This window comes from Somniosus microcephalus, chromosome 4 (assembly GCF_052327205.1).
Source record: "Somniosus microcephalus isolate GS21.2 chromosome 4, FLI_Smic_1.0, whole genome shotgun sequence".
In the NCBI taxonomy this organism is placed as follows: Eukaryota; Metazoa; Chordata; class Chondrichthyes; order Squaliformes; family Somniosidae; genus Somniosus; species Somniosus microcephalus.
Window position 1 is genome coordinate 59,051,267 of NC_140990.1, and position 21,095 is coordinate 59,072,361.

The 21,095-nt window shown below is 46.2% G+C and overlaps 1 protein-coding gene across 2 annotated transcripts; it reads right to left on the minus strand.

The window, feature by feature from the left end:
* Positions 1 to 8,674: 8,674 nt before the first annotated feature.
* Positions 8,675 to 20,756, minus strand: LOC147118997 (uncharacterized). 2 transcript variants are annotated; one of them, XM_085984736.1, is made up of 3 exons: positions 20,717 to 20,756; positions 11,675 to 11,682; positions 8,675 to 9,588 (listed from the first exon to the last, which is right to left on the minus strand). In XM_085984736.1, exons 1-3 carry the CDS (start codon positions 20,739 to 20,741, stop codon positions 8,836 to 8,838), a joined length of 786 nt encoding a protein of 261 aa, XP_085840862.1. In that variant the 5' UTR covers positions 20,742 to 20,756; the 3' UTR covers positions 8,675 to 8,835. The 2 variants fall into 2 exon arrangements, with proteins under 2 accessions (XP_085840862.1, XP_085840861.1); XM_085984735.1 differs by lacking the exons at positions 11,675 to 11,682; positions 20,717 to 20,756 and having other exon boundaries at positions 8,675 to 9,833.
* Between the last annotated feature and the right edge of the window lie 339 nt (positions 20,757 to 21,095).

Below are 21,095 nucleotides of genomic sequence, written 5' to 3' on the forward strand. Positions count from 1 at the left end.
GTAACACAGAGTGAGGTGTATCTCAGTGTAACACAGGGTGAGGTGTATCTCAGTGTAACACAGGGTGAGGTGTATCTCAGTGTAACACAGGGTGAGGTGTATCTCAGTGTAACACAGGGTGAGGTGTATCTCAGTGTAACACAGGGTGAGGTGTATCTCAGTGTAACACAGAGTGAGGTGTATCTCAGTGTAACACAGGGTGAGGTGTATCTCAGTGTAACACAGGGTGAGGTGTATCTCAGTGTAACACAGGGTGAGGTGTATCTCAGTGTAACACAGGGTGAGGTGTATCTCAGTGTAACACAGGGTGAGGTGTATCTCAGTGTAACACAGGTTGAGGTGTATCTCAGTGTAACACAGGGTGAGGTGTATCTCAGTGTAACAGAGTGAGGTGTATCTCAGTGTAACACAGGGTGAGGTGTATCTCAATGTAACACAGAGTGAGGTGTATCTCAGTGTAACACAGGGTGAGGTGTATCTCAATGTAACACAGGGTGAGTTGTATCTCAGTGTAACACAGAGTGAGGTGTATCTCAGTGTAACACAGGGTGAGGTGTATCTCAGTGTAACACAGAGTGAGGTGTATCTCAGTGTAACACAGGGTGAGGTGTATCTCAGTGTAACACAGAGTGAGGTGTATCTCAGTGTAACACAGAGTGAGGTGTATCTCAGTGTAACACAGGGTGAGGTGTATCTCAGTGTAACACAGAGTGAGGTGAATCTCAGTGTAACACAGGGTGAGGTGTATCTCAGTGTAACACAGGGTGAGGTGTATCTCAGTGTAACACAGGGTGAGGTGTATCTCAGTGAAACACAGGGTGAGGTGTATCTCAGTGTAACACAGAGTGAGGTGTATCTCAGTGTAACACAGGGTGAGGTGTATCTCAGTGTAACACAGAGTGAGGTGTACCTCAGTGTAACACAGGGTGAGGTGTATCTCAGTGTAACACAGGGTGAGGTGTATCTCAGTGTAACACAGAGTGAGGTGTATCTCAGTGTAACACAGGGTGAGGTGTATCTCAGGGTAACACAGGGTGAGGTGTATCTCAGTGTAACACAGAGTGAGGTGTATCTCAGTGTAACACAGAGTGAGGTGTATCTCAGTGTAACACAGAGTGAGGTGTATCTCAGTGTAACACAGAATGAGGTGTATCTCAGTGTAACACAGAGTGAGGTGTATCTCAGTGTAACACAGAGTGAGGTGTATCTCAGTGTCACACAGGGTGACGTGTATCTCAGTGTAACACAGAGTGAGGTGTATCTCAGTGTAACACAGGGTGAGGTGTATCTCAGTGTAACACAGAGTGAGGTGTATCTCAGTGTAACACAGAGTGAGGTGTATCTCAGTGTAACACAGAGTGAGGTGTATCTCAGTGTAACACAGAGTGAGGTGTATCTCAGTGTAACACAGGGTGAGGTGTATCTCAGTGTAACACAGAGTGAGGTGAATCTCAGTGTAACACAGGGTGAGGTGTATCTCAGTGTAACACAGGGTGAGGTGTATCTCAGTGTAACACAGGGTGAGGTGTATCTCAGTGTAACACAGAGTGAGGTGTATCGAAGTGTAACAGAGAGTGAGGTGTATCTCAGTGTAACACAGGGTGAGGTGTATCTCAGTGTAACACAGGGTGAGGTGTATCTCAGTGTAACACAGAGTGAGGTGTATCTCAGTGTAACACAGAGTGAGGTGTATCTCAGTGTAACACAGGGTGAGGTATATCTCAGTGTAACACAGGGTGAGGTGTATCTCAGTGTAACACAGAGTGAGGTGTATCTCAGTGTAACACAGAGTGAGGTGTATCTCAGTGTAACACAGGGTGAGGTGTATCTCAGTGTAACAGACGGTGAGGTGTATCTCAGTGTAACACAGAGTGAGGTGTATCTCAGTGTAACACAGAGTGAGGTGTATCTCAGTGTAACACAGAGTGAGGTGTATCTCAGTGTAACACAGAGTGAGGTGTATCTCAGTGGAACACAGAGTGAGGTGTATCTCAGTGTAACACAGAGTGAGGTGTATCTCAGTGTAACACAGGGTGAGGTGTATCTCAGTGTAACACAGGGTGAGGTGTATCTCAGTGTAACACAGGGTGAGGTGTATCTCAGTGTAACACAGAGTGAGGTGTATCTCAGTGTAACACAGAGTGAGGTGTATCTCAGTGTAACACAGAGTGAGGTGTATCTCAGTGTAACACAGAGTGAGGTGTATCTCAGTGTAACACAGGATGAGGTGTATCTCAGTGTAACACAGAGTGAGGTGTATCTCAGTGTAACACAGGGTGAGGTGTATCTCAGTGTAACAGAGGGTGAGGTGTATCTCAGTGTAACACAGAGTGAGGTGTATCTCAGTGTAACACAGAGTGAGGTGTATCTCAGTGTAACACAGAGTGAGGTGTATCTCAGTGTAACACAGGGTGAGGTGTATCTCAGTGTAACACAGAGTGAGGTGTATCTCAGTGTAACACAGGGTGAGGTGTATCTCAGTGTAACACAGGGTGAGGTGTATCTCAGTGTAACACAGGGTGAGGTGTATCTCAGTGTAACACAGAGTGAGGTGTATCTCAGTGTAACACAGGGTGAGGTGTATCTCAGTGTAACACAGAGTGAGGTGTATCTCAGTGTAACACAGGGTGAGGTGTATCTCAGTGTAACACAGGGTGAGGTGTATCTCAGTGTAACACAGGGTGAGGTGTATCTCAGTGTAACACAGAGTGAGGTGTATCTCAGTGTAACACAGAGTGAGGTGTATCTCAGTGTAACACAGAGTGAGGTGTATCTCAGTGTAACACAGGGTGAGGTGTATCTCAGTGTAACACAGGGTGAGGTGTATCTCAGTGTAACACAGGGTGAGGTGTATCTCAGTGTAACACAGAGTGAGGTGTATCTCAGTGTAACACAGGGTGAGGTGTATCTTAGTGTAACACAGGGTGAGGTGTATCTTAGTGTAACACAGGGTGAGGTGTATCTCAGTGTAACACAGGGTGAGGTGTATCTTAGTGTAACACAGGGTGAGGTGTATCTTAGTGTAACACAGGGTGAGGTGTATCTTAGTGTAACACAGGGTGAGGTGTATCTCAGTGTAACACAGAGTGAGGTGTATCTCAGTGTAACACAGAGTGAGGTGTATCTCAGTGTAACACAGAGTGAGGTGTATCTCAGTGTAACACAGGGTGAGGTGTATCTTAGTGTAACACAGGGTGAGGTGTATCTTAGTGTAACACAGGGTGAGGTGTATCTTAGTGTAACACAGGGTGAGGTGTATCTCAGTGTAACACAGAGTGAGGTGTATCTCAGTGTAACACAGAGTGAGGTGTATCTCAGTGTAACACAGAGTGAGGTGTATCTCAGTGTAACACAGGGTGAGGTGTATCTCAGTGTAACACAGAGTGAGGTGTATCTCAGTATAACACAGGGTGAGGTGTATCTCAGTGTAACACAGGGTGAGGTGTATCTCAGTGTAACACAGAGTGAGGTGTATCTCAGTGTAACACAGGGTGAGGTGTATCTCAGTGTAACACAGAGTGAGGTGTATCTCAGTGTAACACAGAGTGAGGTGTATCTCAGTGTAACACAAGATGAGGTGTATCTCAGTGTAACACAGGGTGAGGTGTATCTCAGTGTAACACAGGGTGAGGTGTATCTCAGTGTAACACAGGGTGAGGTGTATCTCAGTGTAACACAGGGTGAGGTGTATCTCAGTGTAACACAGAGTGAGGTGTATCTCAGTGTAACACAGGGTGAGGTGTATCTCAGTGTAACACAGAGTGAGGTGTATCTCAGTGCAACACAGGGTGAGGTGTATCTCAGTGTAAAACAGGGTGAGGTGTATCTCAGTGTAACAGAGTGAGGTGTATCTCAGTGTAACACAGGGTGAGGTTTATCTCAGTGTAACACAGGGTGAGGTGTATCTCAGTGTAACACAGGGTGAGGTGTATCTCAGTGTAACACAGGGTGAGGTGTATCTCAGTGTAACACAGGGTGAGGTGTATCTCAGTGAAACACAGGGTGAGGTGTATCTCAGTGTAACACAGGGTGAGGTGTATCTCAGTGTAACACAGGGTGAGGTGTATCTCAGTGTAACACAGGGTGAGGTGTATCTCAGTGTAACACAGAGTGAGGTGTATCTCAGTGTAACACAGGGTGAGGTGTATCTCAGTGTAACACAGGGTGAGGTGTATCTCAGTGTAACACAGGGTGAGGTATATCTCAGTGTAACACAGGATGAGGTGTATCTCAGTGTAACACAGGGTGAGGTGTATCTCAGTGTAACACAGGATGAGGTGTATCTCAGTGTAACACAGGGTGAGGTGTATCTCAATGTAACACAGAGTGAGGTGTATCTCAGTGTAACACAGAGTGAGGTGTATCTCAGTGTAACACAGAGTGAGGTGTATCTCAGTGTAACACAGGGTGAGGTGTATCTCAGTGTAACACAGAGTGAGGTGTATCTCAGTGTAACACAGAGTGTGGTGTATCTCAGTGTAACACAGGGTGAGGTTTATCTCAGTGTAACACAGGTTGAGGTGTATCTCAGTGTAATACATGGAGTTAGTGAGCTCGCTGTTAATAGGAGTACTTTTGAGATGCCCGCGATGTGTAACAATCATACAAAACAATTATGGGACTCCCTGTGGGTAAAACAATTAGAGGGTCCACAGGGAAAATCTATCTTACAGAGACGTAAGAAACGGGGAGTATTGGAAATGGCCGGAGCAGGGTATGTGGCCAGGTTAGCAACAGTTAATCGCCTGGACATCGAAGGAGTAAACGAAGGAGTAGAATAACTACAAGCAAAAATAGAGAAGTTACTAAAACAAGCCACTGGAAATAGCCAGCAATTGGCACTGGTAGGAAAACAAACAACAACACAATTGTTGGGGGTGGAAGAGATAGTAGCCCCCCCCATGCAGAAACAATCAATACAATTATTGATCGACTTAACAATGCATCTCGCCAAACCCATAAGGAATTAGTATGTGCCATGTATGCTCATCGCTACTGTCGAATGCTCAGCATAACATGAAGCAAATGAATAATAGACAAATCCCTGATTGGATTACTAGTGAGGATCTGGAACCTTGGATTGACACAAATAAAAGCCTATGTAAAGGGCATAAGATGGGACAAGTATACCGGGCAGGCGATTGTCTGACCCCATGGACTAAGGTGATTGGCTTTTTACTGGCCATTCCACAACTCCCAGGAGAGGGACAGCCCCTATACGATGTGATTAATATAGGAGAGTTACAAAGGGAGAGTTGAGTTAAATATCATGATGTCCCCACCAAGGCACTTTGGGAAAGGGATGAAGATAATAACCAGAAGAATGGAACCTTAAGGGGGTGGTAATGGACGGGTGCCACCACAAGGGAAAGGCATGGATGTGAACACACCCGCCCCCCCCCCACCGAGGGAGACACAGTCGAGTGTGGATTTACAAAAGCCGCCAATTGCACCCTTGAGGTACACCCAAAGGGGATACACCGAACAAGGGTAGCACCAGGGGACAACGGGACATTTTGTGTCACCACCGCTGAACAAAAATATGAATATCAAGATTTGACTTGTCCCATTCCCGAACCAAACTTTTGTTTTGATCCAAAGGTATCTACACAGATAGGGCACCAATATATACACCCACCAAGACCACAGGAAGAGAAAAGCTTTTCCCTCAACAATACCGAGCTTAACGGGATAATTGAAACTTATGTTATACCAGAACCAAAGGCAATTCCTAAATTATGGGAACAAGAGAAGTGGAAGAAACTACAGCAAGAAATGAGAGAGATCTTAAAACATTATCATAAAATAGAGGGTGATCTGAAAAAGCAACTAAGCAACATCGAAAATGACCTAAGGGAATGGCCTTGGTATAGCAAGATCTGGAACTGGGGGCTAAATGTCGATATACTCCCCTGGATAAGGATCATATCACACATGTTGGTAGTTGTGCAAGGCGCCGTATTAATGATCCTTTTGTTACTACTTTGTGGATATTGCCAGTGGCGGAAGAACCGAAACCTTGCACAAGCCGTAACCAAACAAATAAAGAAGGAAGGAGAGAAAGAAAGACTGTTGCTAACCACTAACAAACAAGGGGTAGGGTGTGAGAAGAATGATTATGAAAACTATGTTTAGGATTGTGGAAGTATGAGGACTAGACACCCTGGGCTGGTACCACCAGGGCAACGGGAACTCATAGCAAACAATCTTAAACTGTAGCATATTGGCCATATTGGGTCAAGGTGACCAATGGGCCATAAGGGGGGACCGCAGTAAACAAATTAATATTATACTTTAGTTTATGTTAGAATATGTATAATGTAGCACCAGTGTACAGGGTGGGGATAGCGAATTAATTCATACCCTGAGTTAAACGGTATATAGGTCTGTATTTATTGTATTTATCCAGCTAAGCTTGAGGTGATGGGAAATTAAACTGCGAAGCCAACTGCAGCTTGTGGGAAGATTGGGGAGGATGCCTATTCAACCAGACAGGGCAACACACATACAAGATAACATACATAAGAATTGAGTAACAAGGCGGCCTTCGCTTGTTTGTGAAGCTACAACATGGTTGTCTAAAAGACAAAATGGCTTACATCAAAGTCTGGTGGAACTAATTACAAATATGCTTACCTTGCAGAAGTAACATGACCAGGTTATAAGGTAGAACCTGTGCTTTGCAGAGATAGTTCGGACCAGTAGGCCGATTGAACAAGAACTGTTATCTTGTGAAAACATGCTACTGAGCCGGACCATCTGGCAGAGACAATGGACGACTGTGGCTCCAGGCTACAAGAGTAGATAAGAAGGTGGCCACGGTGATAGAGGAGTTGGAATAAGTCAAACAAGCAAACAACATGATTAACTGCGGGATGTGGGGAGAAGCGTAAAAATGTCACGCGGTAGAAGCAATGGATATAATGGAATACTAGAGACTATGATTGATAGATTTGTACCCGCCCCAGGGCAGGATGTGACTGATAAGATTATGTATAAAAATGTAACTCACTAAACTTTCGGTGGAGTCGGATCTGAAAAGGGTCTCAGAAGGTTTCCCCCAGGCCTGTGAATAAAGACCATTTTGAACCTCCAATCGAAGTCTGTCATCCGTACATAGTGAGCGTTGACTTTGTATATCACTTAGTCCGCTCTGCAGGGGAAAGGGTTAAGTGTCGACTTGGCATATCACCAGGTCCACTTTCCGGATACATCAAACAGCATCTCTCAGGATCCCTTCAAGCATCTTCCCTGTGATCGAGGTCACAGTGATGGGCCTGTCGTTCCCCGGCTCTGATCTGTCACCGATTTGGAAAATGGGAATGAGGTGAGCTGCCTTCCAATCTCAGGGAACAATCCCTGACTCTATGGAGCTGTTGATGATACAGGCAAGGGGCTCACAGAGCACCATCCCATCTCTTTAAACACCCTTGGGTGGATATCATCTGGACCTGGAGCGCCATCTAATTTCAGATTCCCCATTTTATCCAAGGTGACAATCCCTTTCTATTTTAATATTAATGATGTTATGGTCGACAGCACATCCCACAGCTGGAATCTGAGCATCACCCACAGGAGTGTAGACAGATGTGAAATAGTCATTCAACAGCTCTGTCACAGCCTGGGAATCTGTTCCAATCTGTCCTGAACTGTCTTTCAGTGGCCTTAAACCAACTTTAATGGTCTTCTGACTCCTGACGTAGCTGGAAAAGCTTTTGCAATTATTACCACAATTGTGCAGCATCTTCTTTTCCAAAGATCTCTGAGCTTCTCTAATGGCTGCTCTTGACTCCCTCTATTGTGGGTTATATTTGTCCCTATTCTCCTGTAAACTGAATTCATCTTGATCCAAACTGGATTCAATGTAAGACAGTTCGGGGAGTCAGGCATCATTCACCCCAAGACCTACGCTGGCAGGTAAAACCCCAGACGGTTCCTTCATAAGGATACCTCTGGTTCTCGCCATATATTTCTCAGGATACTAAAACCCAGCTTTCTTACCGTCCACTCCTGGAGGCCCCACTCCCTGAGCCTACAACCTTCAGCAGGGTCAGTGGTGGAGTTCCACAGCGGGAGTGATCCCAGAGTAACTGTCGGGATCGCACCCCCGTGGATGTTCCACGTGTATTTTTAGTTATCCTGGTGACTAACGCACACACATCAATAAAACAGGGAATTCCTGGAAACACGCTGCAGGTCCTTCTTTATCTGGAGATCAAATGTCTGTTGTATAATTGTACCAGCAGTTAACAGGCTCCTGTGAACTCCTCCCTCTAATATTTTAAAGCAGACTTTAACCAATTTATTTTAAATGGGTTTATTTTAAATCGGTTAATGCCTGCCTTAAAATGGTAGACTCAGGACTGTCAGACAAACACGTTAAATCTACATAGAATAATTACCACAGTCATTTTTAGACTGGAAACTTAAACCTGCCGTTTCACTTTCAGTCGGGAACAGATCGCAGTTTTACACCAATCTCTGATTTGACAGCACATTTCCAGCATTCACCGTTGTTCTTCCTGACTCTAAACACAGTTGTAAAGGAGCCTTCTATTCCGTGCCTAGGAGCTCTGAACCATGGAACACATTTCTTACAGGCCTCAAGATTAACCCGCACGGCGACTTTGCTGTCAGTGAAGACAGACGAGAAATCCACAACAAGGTGTTTAAAACAAAACTGATTTATTTGACAAATATACAGAATATTAAACTCCAGCCCAGTTACAGGGGTTATTAACATCAGCAGAAACACACCCCAACTGTCAGAATGAATATGGTTCAGTTCTGGATGTGATTAACAGCAGCAATAACAGCAGAATCCAACCCCTGCAGTCACTTGTGAAACCGCTGGTGCTTCAGCAGATCATTTCTCCTTTTAAAGCTCTTCTCACAGTTAGAACATTGAAAAGGTCTGTTACTGCTGTGAACAAGTTGGTGTGAAGTGAGGTGGCATGACTGAGTGAAACCCTTCCCACACACAGAGCAGGTGAACTGCCTCTCCCCAGTGTGAGTGCGCTGGTGTACAGTGAGTTCAGATGATCGCCTGAACCCAGTCCCACAGTGAGAGCACCTGAACGGCCTCTCGTCAGTGTGAGCACGTTGATGGCACATCAGTTCCCCGGAACTTTTATAGCACTTCCCGCAGTCCGGGCATTGATAAGGTCTCTCATCAGTGTGAACTCGCTGGTGTATCAGCAGGTGGGATGAATTAGTGAATCCCTTCCCACACTCAGAGCAGGTGAACGGCCTCTCCCCGGTGTGAGTGCGTTGGTGTCTCAGCAGACCACTTGCGCTTTTAAAGCTCAATTCACACTTAGAACATTTAAAAGGTCTCTTGTCAGAGTGAACAAGTTGATGTATCCGCAGGGTGGTAGAATGAGTGAATCCCTTCCGACACATGGAGCAGGTGAACGGTCTCTCCCCAGTGTGAATACGCTGGTGTGTCAGAAGGTGGGATAATTTAGTGAATCCCTTCGCACACACGGAGCAGGTGAACGGCCTCTCCCCAGTGTGACTGCGTCGATGAGTTTCCAGCTCGGACGGGCACCTGAATCCCTTCCCGCAGTCCCCACATTTCCAGGGTTTCTCCATGGTGCGGGTGTCCTTGTGTCTCTCCGAGTTGAATGATCAGTTGAAGCCTCGTCCACCCACAAAACACGTGTACGGTTTCTCCTCGCTGTGAACGGTGCGATGTTTCTTCAGGCTGTGTAACTGGTTAAAGCTCTTCCCACAGTCAGTGCACTGGAACACTCTCACTCGAGTGTGTGTGTGTCTCGGTGCTTTTCCAGTCACACTGATGTCTGAAATCCTTTATGAAAATCGTGAGACACCCGCTGTGTGCAGAGTGAGAATAAAATAAATGAGTCAATCATTGTCTCTCCCGGTCACTGGGACCCTGAAGCCCCGCCCACTCTCTGTTCCTGTTCAAGTTAACCGCGCATGCGCCGTGATCCCACCCTGTCCAAGATGGCGGCCAGTGACCCCGCTGACCCGGGTGGCCGGGCCTGTCACCGCGGGGCAAACCCGGGGCCGGTGGGCTCTTATTCGGGGCCTGAGACCTACACCAGATGTTAATGAAGCTTTCCAGCTCACCCGCGGGTCCAATTCCTCCCCGAGCCCACAATCTCCTACCGCCTCGTCAACACCGTCTCTTCTGCTTCAAACCAATGAGACCACAGGCACTGCGCATATTCAGAGCATGCCCTGTCCTGCGCCTGCGCACTGGGCTCCTGTAGTCATTGATAGGACACATTCTGCCCCGCGGTGGATTCTGGGTATACATCCCGCCATTGAAAGCTCCAATTGGTGACATAATCCCATCGAGCTTGTGGGCGAAGAGGCAATAAACAAAATCAATCAAGAAATTATACAGAAACCTGACTGGGTGCCACTTTTCCATTACCAACATTTTTCTCTGGCCCGTTCCTCGCAGCCTGGTTTAGTCGCTAAATGTTTTCTAACTGTGTTTTCAACTCGAATTCATGACTGTTGTTCAAAGGGAAACTCTAGAGGCTTCATTTTCTGTGTGTCCTATCTGAGAGGCTGTTAACGGGTTAAATAAACTGGCAACAAGAGTTTTTAAAAGATGGAAAGAGTTTAAAAATACCACTGGCAATGCCTCTAAACACAGGGGACAGAGAAATTCACTTCATCAGCGCCCCTACCACAGGTCTCAACATTGAACCCCTCCACCACTGGCGCCGTGTGTCTGCAGTACGTACGGTTTACAAGATGAGCAAGGTCAGGCTGTGTGGAGTCAAGGGCCGGGTAGCAGAACAGATGGAAAGATGGCTATAAAACAGAAATCAGAGGTTGAAGTTTAAGAACATTTCTCGGTGTGGCAGAAAGTGAGAAGTGGTGTCCCACAGCGATCTGTGCTGTTGGGACTAGTGTTGTTTACCATGACATAAAAGCAAAATACTGCGGATGCTGGAAATCTGAAATAAAAACAGAAAATGCTGGATATATTCAGCAGGTCAGGCGGCATCTGTGGAGAGAGAAAGAGCTAACATTTCAGGTCGATGACCCTTCGTCAGAACTGGTAAAAGTTGGAGATGCAACAGGTTTTTAAGCAAGTGTAGGGGCAGGGAGAGGGGGGAGGGGAGGAAAGAACAAAAGGGAAGGTCTGTGATAGGATGGACGGCAGGAGAGATTAAGAGACAAAAGGGATGATGGTGCAAAGCAAATGGAGATGGTAATGGGACAAGTTAAGAAACAAAAGATGACTCTAGATGAAGTGTAAATGGCAATGGCAGGATGGTCAACAGCTGCCTTGTGAGAGAGGGGAAAAAAAGAAAAAAAATAGGGACAGAGATTATAGTCTGAAATTGTTAAACACGATGTTGAGTCCGGAAGGCTGTAAAGTGCCCAATCGAAAGAGGTGCTGTTCCTCGAGCTTACGCTGAGCTTCATTGGAACAGTGTAAGAGGCCGAGGATGGAGAGGTCAGAGTGGGAATGGAGCGGTGAATTAAACTGACAGGCAACCGGAGGCTTGGGGTCACCCTTACGGACTGAACGGAGGTGTTCCGAAAAGCGGTCACCCAATCTGTGTTTGGTCTCCCCAATGTTGAGGAGACCACATCGTGAGCATCCCTGATTATAATCGCTCAATCTTCGGTGGTCATGCCTTCTGTTGCCTAGGCCCTAAGCTCTGACATTGCCTACCTCAACCTCTCTGCCTCGCTACCTATCTTTCCTCCTTTAAGATGCTCCTTAAAACCTACCTCTTTGAGCAAGCTTTTGGTCACCTGCCCTAATTTAGTCGTATGTGGCTCGGTGTCAAATATTTTGTCTTAAAATACTCCTGTGCAGCGCCTTGGAACGTTTTACTATGTTAAATAAATACAAGTTGTTGTTGTTAGAAGGGAATGAATTAAATGGAATAAAGGTGCAAAGAGATCTGTGATTACAGTCACATAAAAGAAGCAACACAAGTTGAACAGGCCATAAAGAGTGCAAAGAAAGTATTGGGGCTCATTTCTAGAATAGAATACAAAAGCAGGGAGGTAATGATCAATTTATATTGAACCTTGGTGAGACCACAGTTGGAGCACTGTGAGCGGTTCTGGTCTTCACTCTACAAAAGGATATTGAAGCACTGGAGAAAATGCTGAAAAGATTTACAAGAACGTTACCTGAATTGAGAGGTTGCAACTCTCGGGCACGATTGAGCTGGTTTGGGCTGTTTTCTCTGGAAAAGAGAAGACTGAGAGGAGTCCTGATTGATATGAGAGGTTTATAGGGTAGATCTGGAGAAACTGTTTCCACTTATGGATGAATCAGACAAGGAGGCAGAAATATAAGATCATCACTAACAGATCAAATAAAGAAGTTCGGAGGAAGTTCTTCACACACAGTGTGGTGAGAATGTGGAACTCGCTGCCACACTGAGTGACTGAAGCAGATAGCAATGGTATATTTAAGAGCAGGGTTGATGTATCTATGAGAGAAGGGAATAAAGGGAGTTAAGCGTAGGGTAGGAAGAGGTAATTAGAGTGGGTGGAGGCTCGTGTAGAGTATAAACACTGGCACAGACCAGTTGGGCCAAATGGCCTGTTTCTAGGCTGTCAATTCTATGTATGTACAGCAGGAGTGGATTAATGCTTGGGCCCTCGGGGCCCTGGGGTGGATTAATACTCGGGCCCTCGGGGCCCTGGGGTGGATTAATACTGGGGCCCTCGGGGCCCTGGAGTGGATTAATACTGGGGCCCTCGGGGCCCTGGAGTGGATTAATGCTTGGGCCCTCGGGGCCCTGGGGTGGATTAATACTCGGGCCCTCGGGGCCCTGGGGTGGATTAATGCTCAGAGCTATGCAGCCCTTGCCCATGGGGTGCTTTAAGAACATACATAAGAACATAAGAATTAGGAGCAGGAGTGGGCCATTCGGCCCTTCGAGCCTGCTCCGCCATTCAATAAGATCATGGGTGATCTTCGACCTCAACTCCACTTTCCCACCTGATCCCTATATTCCTTGATTCCCCTAGAGTCCAAAAATCTATCTATTTTAGCCTTGAATATCCTCAACGACTCAGCATCCACAGCCATTTGGGGTAGAGAATTCCAAAGATTCAGACCCACTGAGTGAAGAAATTTCTCCTCATCCTTAAATGGCCGACGCCTCATCCTGAGACTATGCCCCCCAGTTCTAGACTCTCCAGTCAGGGGAAACAACCTCTCAGCATCTACCCTGTAAATCCCCCTCAGAATCATATATGTTTCAATGAGATCACCTCTCATTCTTCTAAACTCCAGAGAGTATAGGCACAATCTACTCAATCTTTCACCCCAAGGATCAATCTAGTGAACCTTCGTTGCACCACCTCTAATGTCCTTCCTCAGATAAGGAGACCCAAACTGCGCGCAGTACTCCAGGTGTGGTCTCACCAAAGCCCTGTACAATTGTAGCAAGACTTCCTTACTCTTACACTCCATCCCCCTTGCAGTAAAGACCAACATGCCATTTGCCTTCCTAATTGTTTGCTGTACCTGCATGTTAACATTCTGTGTTTCCTGTACGAGGACACCTAAATCTCTCTGAACACCAACATTTAATAGTTCCTCAATATTTAAAAAAATTCTGTTTTCCTATTTTTCCTATCAAACTGAATAACCTCACAATTCTCCACATTATACCCCATCTGCCGTCTTATTGCCCCCTCACCTAACCTGTCTACATCCCTTTGCAGGCTGCTTGTGTCCTCCTCTCAGCTTACTTTCCCACCTAGCTTTGTATTGTCAACAAACCTGAATACATTGCACTCGGTCCCTTCATCTAATCATTGATATAGATTGTAAATAGCTGAGGCCCAAGCATCCTTGTGGCACCCCACGAGTTACAGCCTGCCAATCGGAAATTGACCTGTTTATTCCTACTCTCTGTTTTCTGTCAGTCAACCAATCCTCTCCATGCTAATACATTACCCTCAATCACATGGGCCCTTAGCTTGCTTGGCAACCTATTATGTGGCACCTTATCGAAGGCCTTTTGCAAATCCAAGTATACTACATCCACTGGTTCACCTTTATCTACCCTGCCAGTTACATCCTTAAAAAATCTAATAAATTTGTTAAACACGATTTCCCTTTCATAAAACCATGTTCACTCTGCCCAAGTGCCCTGTTACTACTTCCTCAGTAATGGATTCCAGCATTTTCCCAACGACTGATGTCAGGTTTACTGGCCTGTAGTTCTGTTTTCGCTCTCCCTCCTTTCTTGAATAGAATGCTTGGGCCGATGGGCCCTCCCCAGTGGAGGATTAATGCTTGTGCCTATGGGGCCCTCCCCTATGGATGGATGAATGCTGCTGATGGCCCACAGCGCCTTATGGGTACCCAGATTTGAGCTGCTAGGTCTGTTCAAATTCTATCGCACTTAGCACAATGGATTGTTTGCACAATGTGAAGACGCTTGGTGTAATCTGTAAATTCCAACAACATGACTCCAGTTTCTGAGTCCAAATGATAGTGAACACCAGTTATCCCAGCACGGATCCATGTGGGACACCATTTCTCACTTTCTGCCAGTCTGAGAAACCCCCCTTAACTTCCACCCTCTGAGTTCTGTTTTGGAGCCATCTTTCCACCCATTCTGCTACCTGGACCTTGACTCCACACGGCCTGACCTTGGTCACCCTGTAGATCGTACATACTGTGGACACAGTAACCAATGGTGGAGGGGGTGGATATTGAGTCTTGTGCCAAGGCGCTGATGAAGTGAACTTCTTTGTCTTTGTGTTTTAGGCAACGCTGGTGTCATTTTTCACCTCCTTCCACCTTTATAAGAAACATGTTGCCAAATTATTAAACCCTTTTACAGACTTACGAGCAAGACACGCAAACAACGAGGCCTCATAAGTTTCCCTCAGAATTACAGTCCTGAACACGAGTTAGAAAACATAGTTGGAAAAGATTTAGCAATTAAACCAGCATGGGCGGGGCCTGAGGTGCGAAAGAAAACGTGGCGGCTAGCAGACTTCGCATCATGAAGGAGGACCCGGGCACTCGGATTTCTGTATAATTTATTTCTTTATTTTGTGTATTGCTCCTCTGGCCCCAATCTGTATTGTGATGTCAAACCATTATTGTCCATTCACCAATGGGGGCTTTTACCCGGCATCCCATGCGCGGCAGTAGGTGCCCAACAATGACCACAGGAGCCCAGTGCGCAGGCGCAGCACGGGGCAGTGTTCTGAGCTTGCGCAGTATTTGTGGTCGAGACGGAATGAAGCGGAAGAGACGCTCTCAGGAGGCGGTAGGAGATTGTGGGCTTGGGGAGGAATTGGACCTGCGGCTGGGCTGGGAAGCTTCATAAACACCCGGTGTAGGCCTCAGGCCCCGAATTAGAGCCCACAGGCCCGGTGTTTGCCCCGTGGTGACAGGCCCGGCGACCCGGGTCAGCGGGGTCACTGGCCGCCATCTTGGACAGGGCGGGGACACGGCGCAATGCAGTGATCTTATGCAGGAACAGAGAGTGGGCAGGCCTTCAGGGTCCCAGTAACCAGGAGAGACAATCATTGACTCATTGATTTTATTCTCACTCTGCACACAGCGGTTGGAGAACAGAATCCAACCAGAGTAGAGGGAGGGGGAAAACTGGGAGTGAGGAAAGAAATGTTGGAGATGGTGCGATGGATTTGAATTTCAGCACAGGGAGGAGGGAGAGTGTGTGGGACGGGGATTTACAGCTTTGGGGGAGCAAGAGAGGAAAGAATGTTCCATAGAAACTAGAATTGTCTGTTCTGAATTTCTATCCTGTACTTACAGTGATGACTTTTGTAAACTCCTTTTACAGGGTATTAGAAGGGGAGGATTTATAGATGGGAAACTCAAACCAATCATCACCTGCTCCGTGTGTGGGAAGGGATTCTCTCAGTCATCCAACCTGCTGAAACACCAGCAAGTTCACAAGTGACTGCAGGGGTTGGATTCTGCTGTTAATCACATCCAGGACTGAACCTTGTTCATTCTGACAGTTGGGTTTGTTTCTGCTGATGTTAATAACCCCTATAACTGGCTGTAGTTTAATATTCTGGATATATAGTTGATTGTGTTCTCGAGGCTGCAGTGTTCCTTTAAGAACCGCTGTCTGTGATTTTTCCCCTTAATTCAGGAACTCTCATCAGAAATTAATTAATAAAATTATACATTTTACTTGAATCCTATATTAATCTTTGGTATAATTCAGTGTTTGAAAGGTTCCGCTGATATCATCTCCAATTAGAAAGTGCTGATTAATCCTCACTGATAATTCTTGCTGACTTGCACATTACACACAGTGGTACCTCCATTATCCACCAGAGAGAAGGGGAATGGGAATTGGTGGAGAATCGAGAGTCCCCAAATGTTGCCCCTCCTGTCTGGTACAGCAATCCCCTTGGCATGGGAATGGAGACAAGTCCAATCCAAGTAATGGGCTGAGTTTAATCTTTCTGGGCCTGTGGGGTTGGTTTGTATCAGAAAAAAGGAGATTGGCGTCAGTGACTGTGGGGTTGGTTTATGTTGTGTATTTTGAATGTGTATTAGAATTGTCCCACACGGGATACCGTAGTGGTGATTTGCAATGCACTATGGAAAATGTAGTGCATTGAGTGGAGAAGCACATTGTAAATAAAATGGCCGTTAACTAAACTCTCCACCCCAGAGTCCTTCTTAATTGTTATATAGATAAGGGTATAAAACCCCTTGAGACACAACAGTTTATATCAGACAGGAGAAGAATGGGTTCACAGTCACTGACATCAATCTCCTCCTGTCCGATATAAACCAACCCCACAGTCACTAACACCAATCTCCTCCTGTCTGATATAAACCAACCCCACAGTCACTGACACCAATCTCCTCCTGTCTGATATAAACCAACCCCACAGTCACTGACACCAATCTCCTCCTGTCTGATATAAACCAACCCCACACTCACCGACACCAATCTCGTCCTGTCTGATATAAAGCAACCCCAGTCACTGACACCAATCTCCTCCTGTCTGATATAAACAAACCCGTCACTGACACCAATCTCCTCCTGTCTGATATAAACCAACCCCACAGTCACTGACACCAATCTCCTCCTGTCTGATATAAACCAACCCCAGTCACTGACACCAATCTCCTCCTGTCTGATATAAACCAACACCAGTCACTGACACCAATCTCCTCCTGTCTGATATAAACCAACCCCACAGTCACTGACACCAATCTCCTCCTGTGATATAAACCAGCCCCAGTCACTGACACCAATCTCCTCCCATCTGATATAAACCAACCCCACAGTCACTGACACCAATCTCCTCCTGTCTGATATAAACCAGCCCCAGTCACTGACACCAATCTCCTCCTGTCTGATATAAACCAGCCCCAGTCACTGACACCAATCTCCTCCCATCTGATATAAACCAGCCCGTCACTGACACCAATCTCGTCCTGTCTGATATAAACCAACCCCACAGTCACTGACACCAATCTCCTCCTGTCTGATATAAACCAGCTCCACAGTCACTGACACCAATCTCCTCCTGTCTGATATAAACCAGCCCCACAGTCACTGACACCAATCTCCTCCTGTCTGATATAAACCAGCCCCACAGTCACTGACACCAATCTCCAGTGTATGTCAGACTGAAGTTGTTTACAATCCTGATGAGCTTTTACTCTTTTCCTAGTTGAGTTCGACATCTCCAATGAAACACTCCACACACCTTAATCCCCCTGAGCACAGGATTTATTTTTAATATGTAGATTCTACAATAATACAACTCCTATACTAAATGTGTGCAAAATATTTACATGGGAGATTCTACAAAGGAATACTTCTTACATAAGAACATAAGAACATAAGAAATAGGAGCAGGAGTAGGCCAATCGGCCCCTTGAGCCTGCTCCGCCATTCAATAAGATCATGGCTGATCTGATCCTAACTGCCAATCCACTATTGTAACATTCTTACAATATTATAGTTATATAGTAAGACTCATAATCTAACAAGCTGTATCCATGAACTCAGACTTTGATAATTGCCAAGCCTGGGAGGCAGGAAACGATGTTCGACTCTTTTAAAATGCCAATTAGCATGACATTGTCATCAATCGATGTCACATTACCGATAGAGCCCCCTTTAAAGGGGCACAAACAATCAACTCCAAATTATAATTAAATCAGATCCGAATACTGTTGCTGGTGTTGACAATTGACTCCAGTCCCTCCGGTGCCCACCGGTCACGGAAGGCCTCCAGCATCCCGGCGGACACCACGTGCTCCCTCTCCAGGGACAGCCCGAAGGATGTTCCACCTTGGCTGTAGCCGTCAGCTTTCTTCTTCCCGGGGTGCTCTCTGACCTGAGCTGCAAACTGTTCCTGTATTTAAAGCCCAATCAGGTACAGCCCATGTGACCCTGGTTACCTCAGCCAATCAAACGATTGAGCTGAAAGACATTCATCAAACAAAGCATTCCATTGGATGGCTGTTTAGGGTTCATCGAGTAACCGCTTCCCGTTCATTGGAGCTACAAGGAATCTGCGAGTCAGAACAATGTCAGAGTTTGCTTTTACTGGGGCATTTCAAGAAACAAATGGCCTTCACGGTTCCGCTCAGTCCACACAGGCAGAGTTCTCAGCTCTGCTGGTTCTGTTCACATGAGGTCTGTTTCAGCTTAAAAGGGATAATTAGAGCCTGTTCTGTCTGAGGTGATTACAAGCTAATAGTTCACTAGACACGGGTCTTTAATACAAAGTCCACTAATATTAAACATACATGTATATAAAACAAAGCAAGACTTTACTTTTATGACTCTATTTCATTTTAAATCTGATCTTCTAATAAAACCCAGCTTTCTTACCATCCCCTCCTGGAGGCCCCACTCCCTGAGCCTACAACCTTCAGCAGGGTCAGTGCTGGAGTTCCACAGCGGGAGTGATCCCAGAGTAACTGTCGGGATCGCACCCCCATGGATGTTCCGGGTCATGTATTTGTAGTTATCCTGGTGTCTAACACACACATCAATAAAGCAGGGAATTCCTGGAAACACGCTGCAGGTCCTTCTTTATCTGGAGATCAAATGTCTGTTGTATAATTGTACCAGCAGGTAACAGGCTCCCTTTCAGTCAGAAGCAGATCGCAGTTTGACACCAATCTCTGATTTGACAGCAGATTTCCAGCATTCACCGTTGTTCTTCCTGACTCTAAACACAGTTGTAAAGGAGCTTTCTGTTCCATGCCTAGGAGCTCTGAACCATGGAAGGGAGCGGCTGGGACACATTTCTTACAGACCTCGAGATTAACCCACACGGAGCCTTTGCCATCAGTGAAGAGAGACGAGAAAGACCAAAGTGCCGTTTGCCCCTCTCAGTGTGGCCCTGAAGGACTGTGTCCAGGCTGAAGTTCTGTTCCCGCTGTACGATCCTCCCCCAGATTGTCCTTTCTGAGCTCCAGCCAGGTGATGCTGAACATTCAGGTGGGAAAGAAGAAAATCTACAACAATGTGTTTAAAACAAAGCTGATTATTTGACATTTATAAAAGAAAGATTTGTATTTCTATCACACCTTTCACGACCTCAGGACATCCCAAAGTGCTTTACATGCAATGAAGTACTTTTCAATTGTAGTCACTGTTGTAATGTGGCAGCCAATTTGTATACAACAAGCTCCTACAAAAATCAACGTGGTAATGACCAGGTAATCTTATTTTTTTTGTTATGTTGATTGAAGGATAAATATTGACCAGGACACTGGGGATAACTCCCCTGCTCTTCTTCGAAATAGTGCCATGGGATATTTTACATCCACCTGAGAGCGCAGACGGGGCCTCAGTTTAACGTCTCTGGAATATTATCCAGAATATTAAATTCCAGCCCAGTTATAGGGTTATTAACATCAGCAGCAACAAACCCCAACTGTCAGAATGAACATGGTTCAGTCCTGGATGTGATTAACAGCAGCAATAACAGCAGAATCCAACCCCTGCAGTCACTTGTGAACTCGCTGGTGTCTCAGCAGGTTGGATGAATCAGTGAATCTCTTCCCACACACAGAGCAGGTGAACGGCCTCTCCCCAGTGTGAACATGCTGGTGTTTCAGTAGTTGGGATGAATGGGCGAATCCCTTCCCACACATGGAGCAGGTGAATGGCCTCTCCCCAGTGTGAACTCGCTGGTGTGTCAGCAGATCCTTTTTGCTTTTAAAGCACTTCTCGCAGTCAGAACATTTAAAAGGTCTCTCATCAGTGTGAACAAGCTGGTGTTTAGTGAGCTGGGATGACTGAGTGAATCCCTTCCCACACACGGAGCAGGTGAATGGCCTCTCCCCAGTGTGAGTGCGCTGGTGTACAGTGAGGTCAGATGATCGCCTAAACCCAGTCTCACAGTGAGAGCACCTGAACGGTCTCTCATCAGTGTGAACACATTGATGGCATGTCAGTTCCCCGGAACTTTTGTAGCACTTCCGGCAGTCCGGGCATTTAAACTCACCGGTCAGTGTGAACTCGCCGGTGCTTCAGCAGGGCAGAGGAATGAGTGCATCCCTTCCCACACTCGGGGCAGGTGAACAGTGTCTCCCCGGTGTGACTGCGTTGATGAATTTCCAGCTCAAACGGGTAACTGAATCCCTTCCCACAGTCTCCACATTTACACGGTTTCTCCCCAGTGTGACTGCGCTTGTGTCTCGACAGGCCAGATGATCGACTGAAGCCTCGTCCACATTGAGAACACGTATACGGTTTCTCCCCACTGTGAACGGTGCTGCTTGCTTCCATGTTCAAAGGCTGATGATATTCAGGTCCCGATTAATCAAGTGACTCTGTCAGATCTTGATGTGATGTTTTGTTTGAGTTTCCAGTCTTCAAATCCTCCCCTTCTAATACCCTGTAAAATGAATTTAAAACAGGAAAAAGGGAGCATGAGAGAGAACACACAAAAACACAAAGGCAGGTTGTGAAATTGAGCTCAATGAATCTGGTCATTTGTGGGGTCGGCACCAGAAGAAACTGACCATGAAAGCTGCCGGATTGTCGTAAAATCCCAACTGGTTCACTGATGTGCTTCAGGGAAGGGAACCTGCCACCTGGTCTGGGCCTACACACGACTCTAGCCTCTATGGGAGGAGAGAG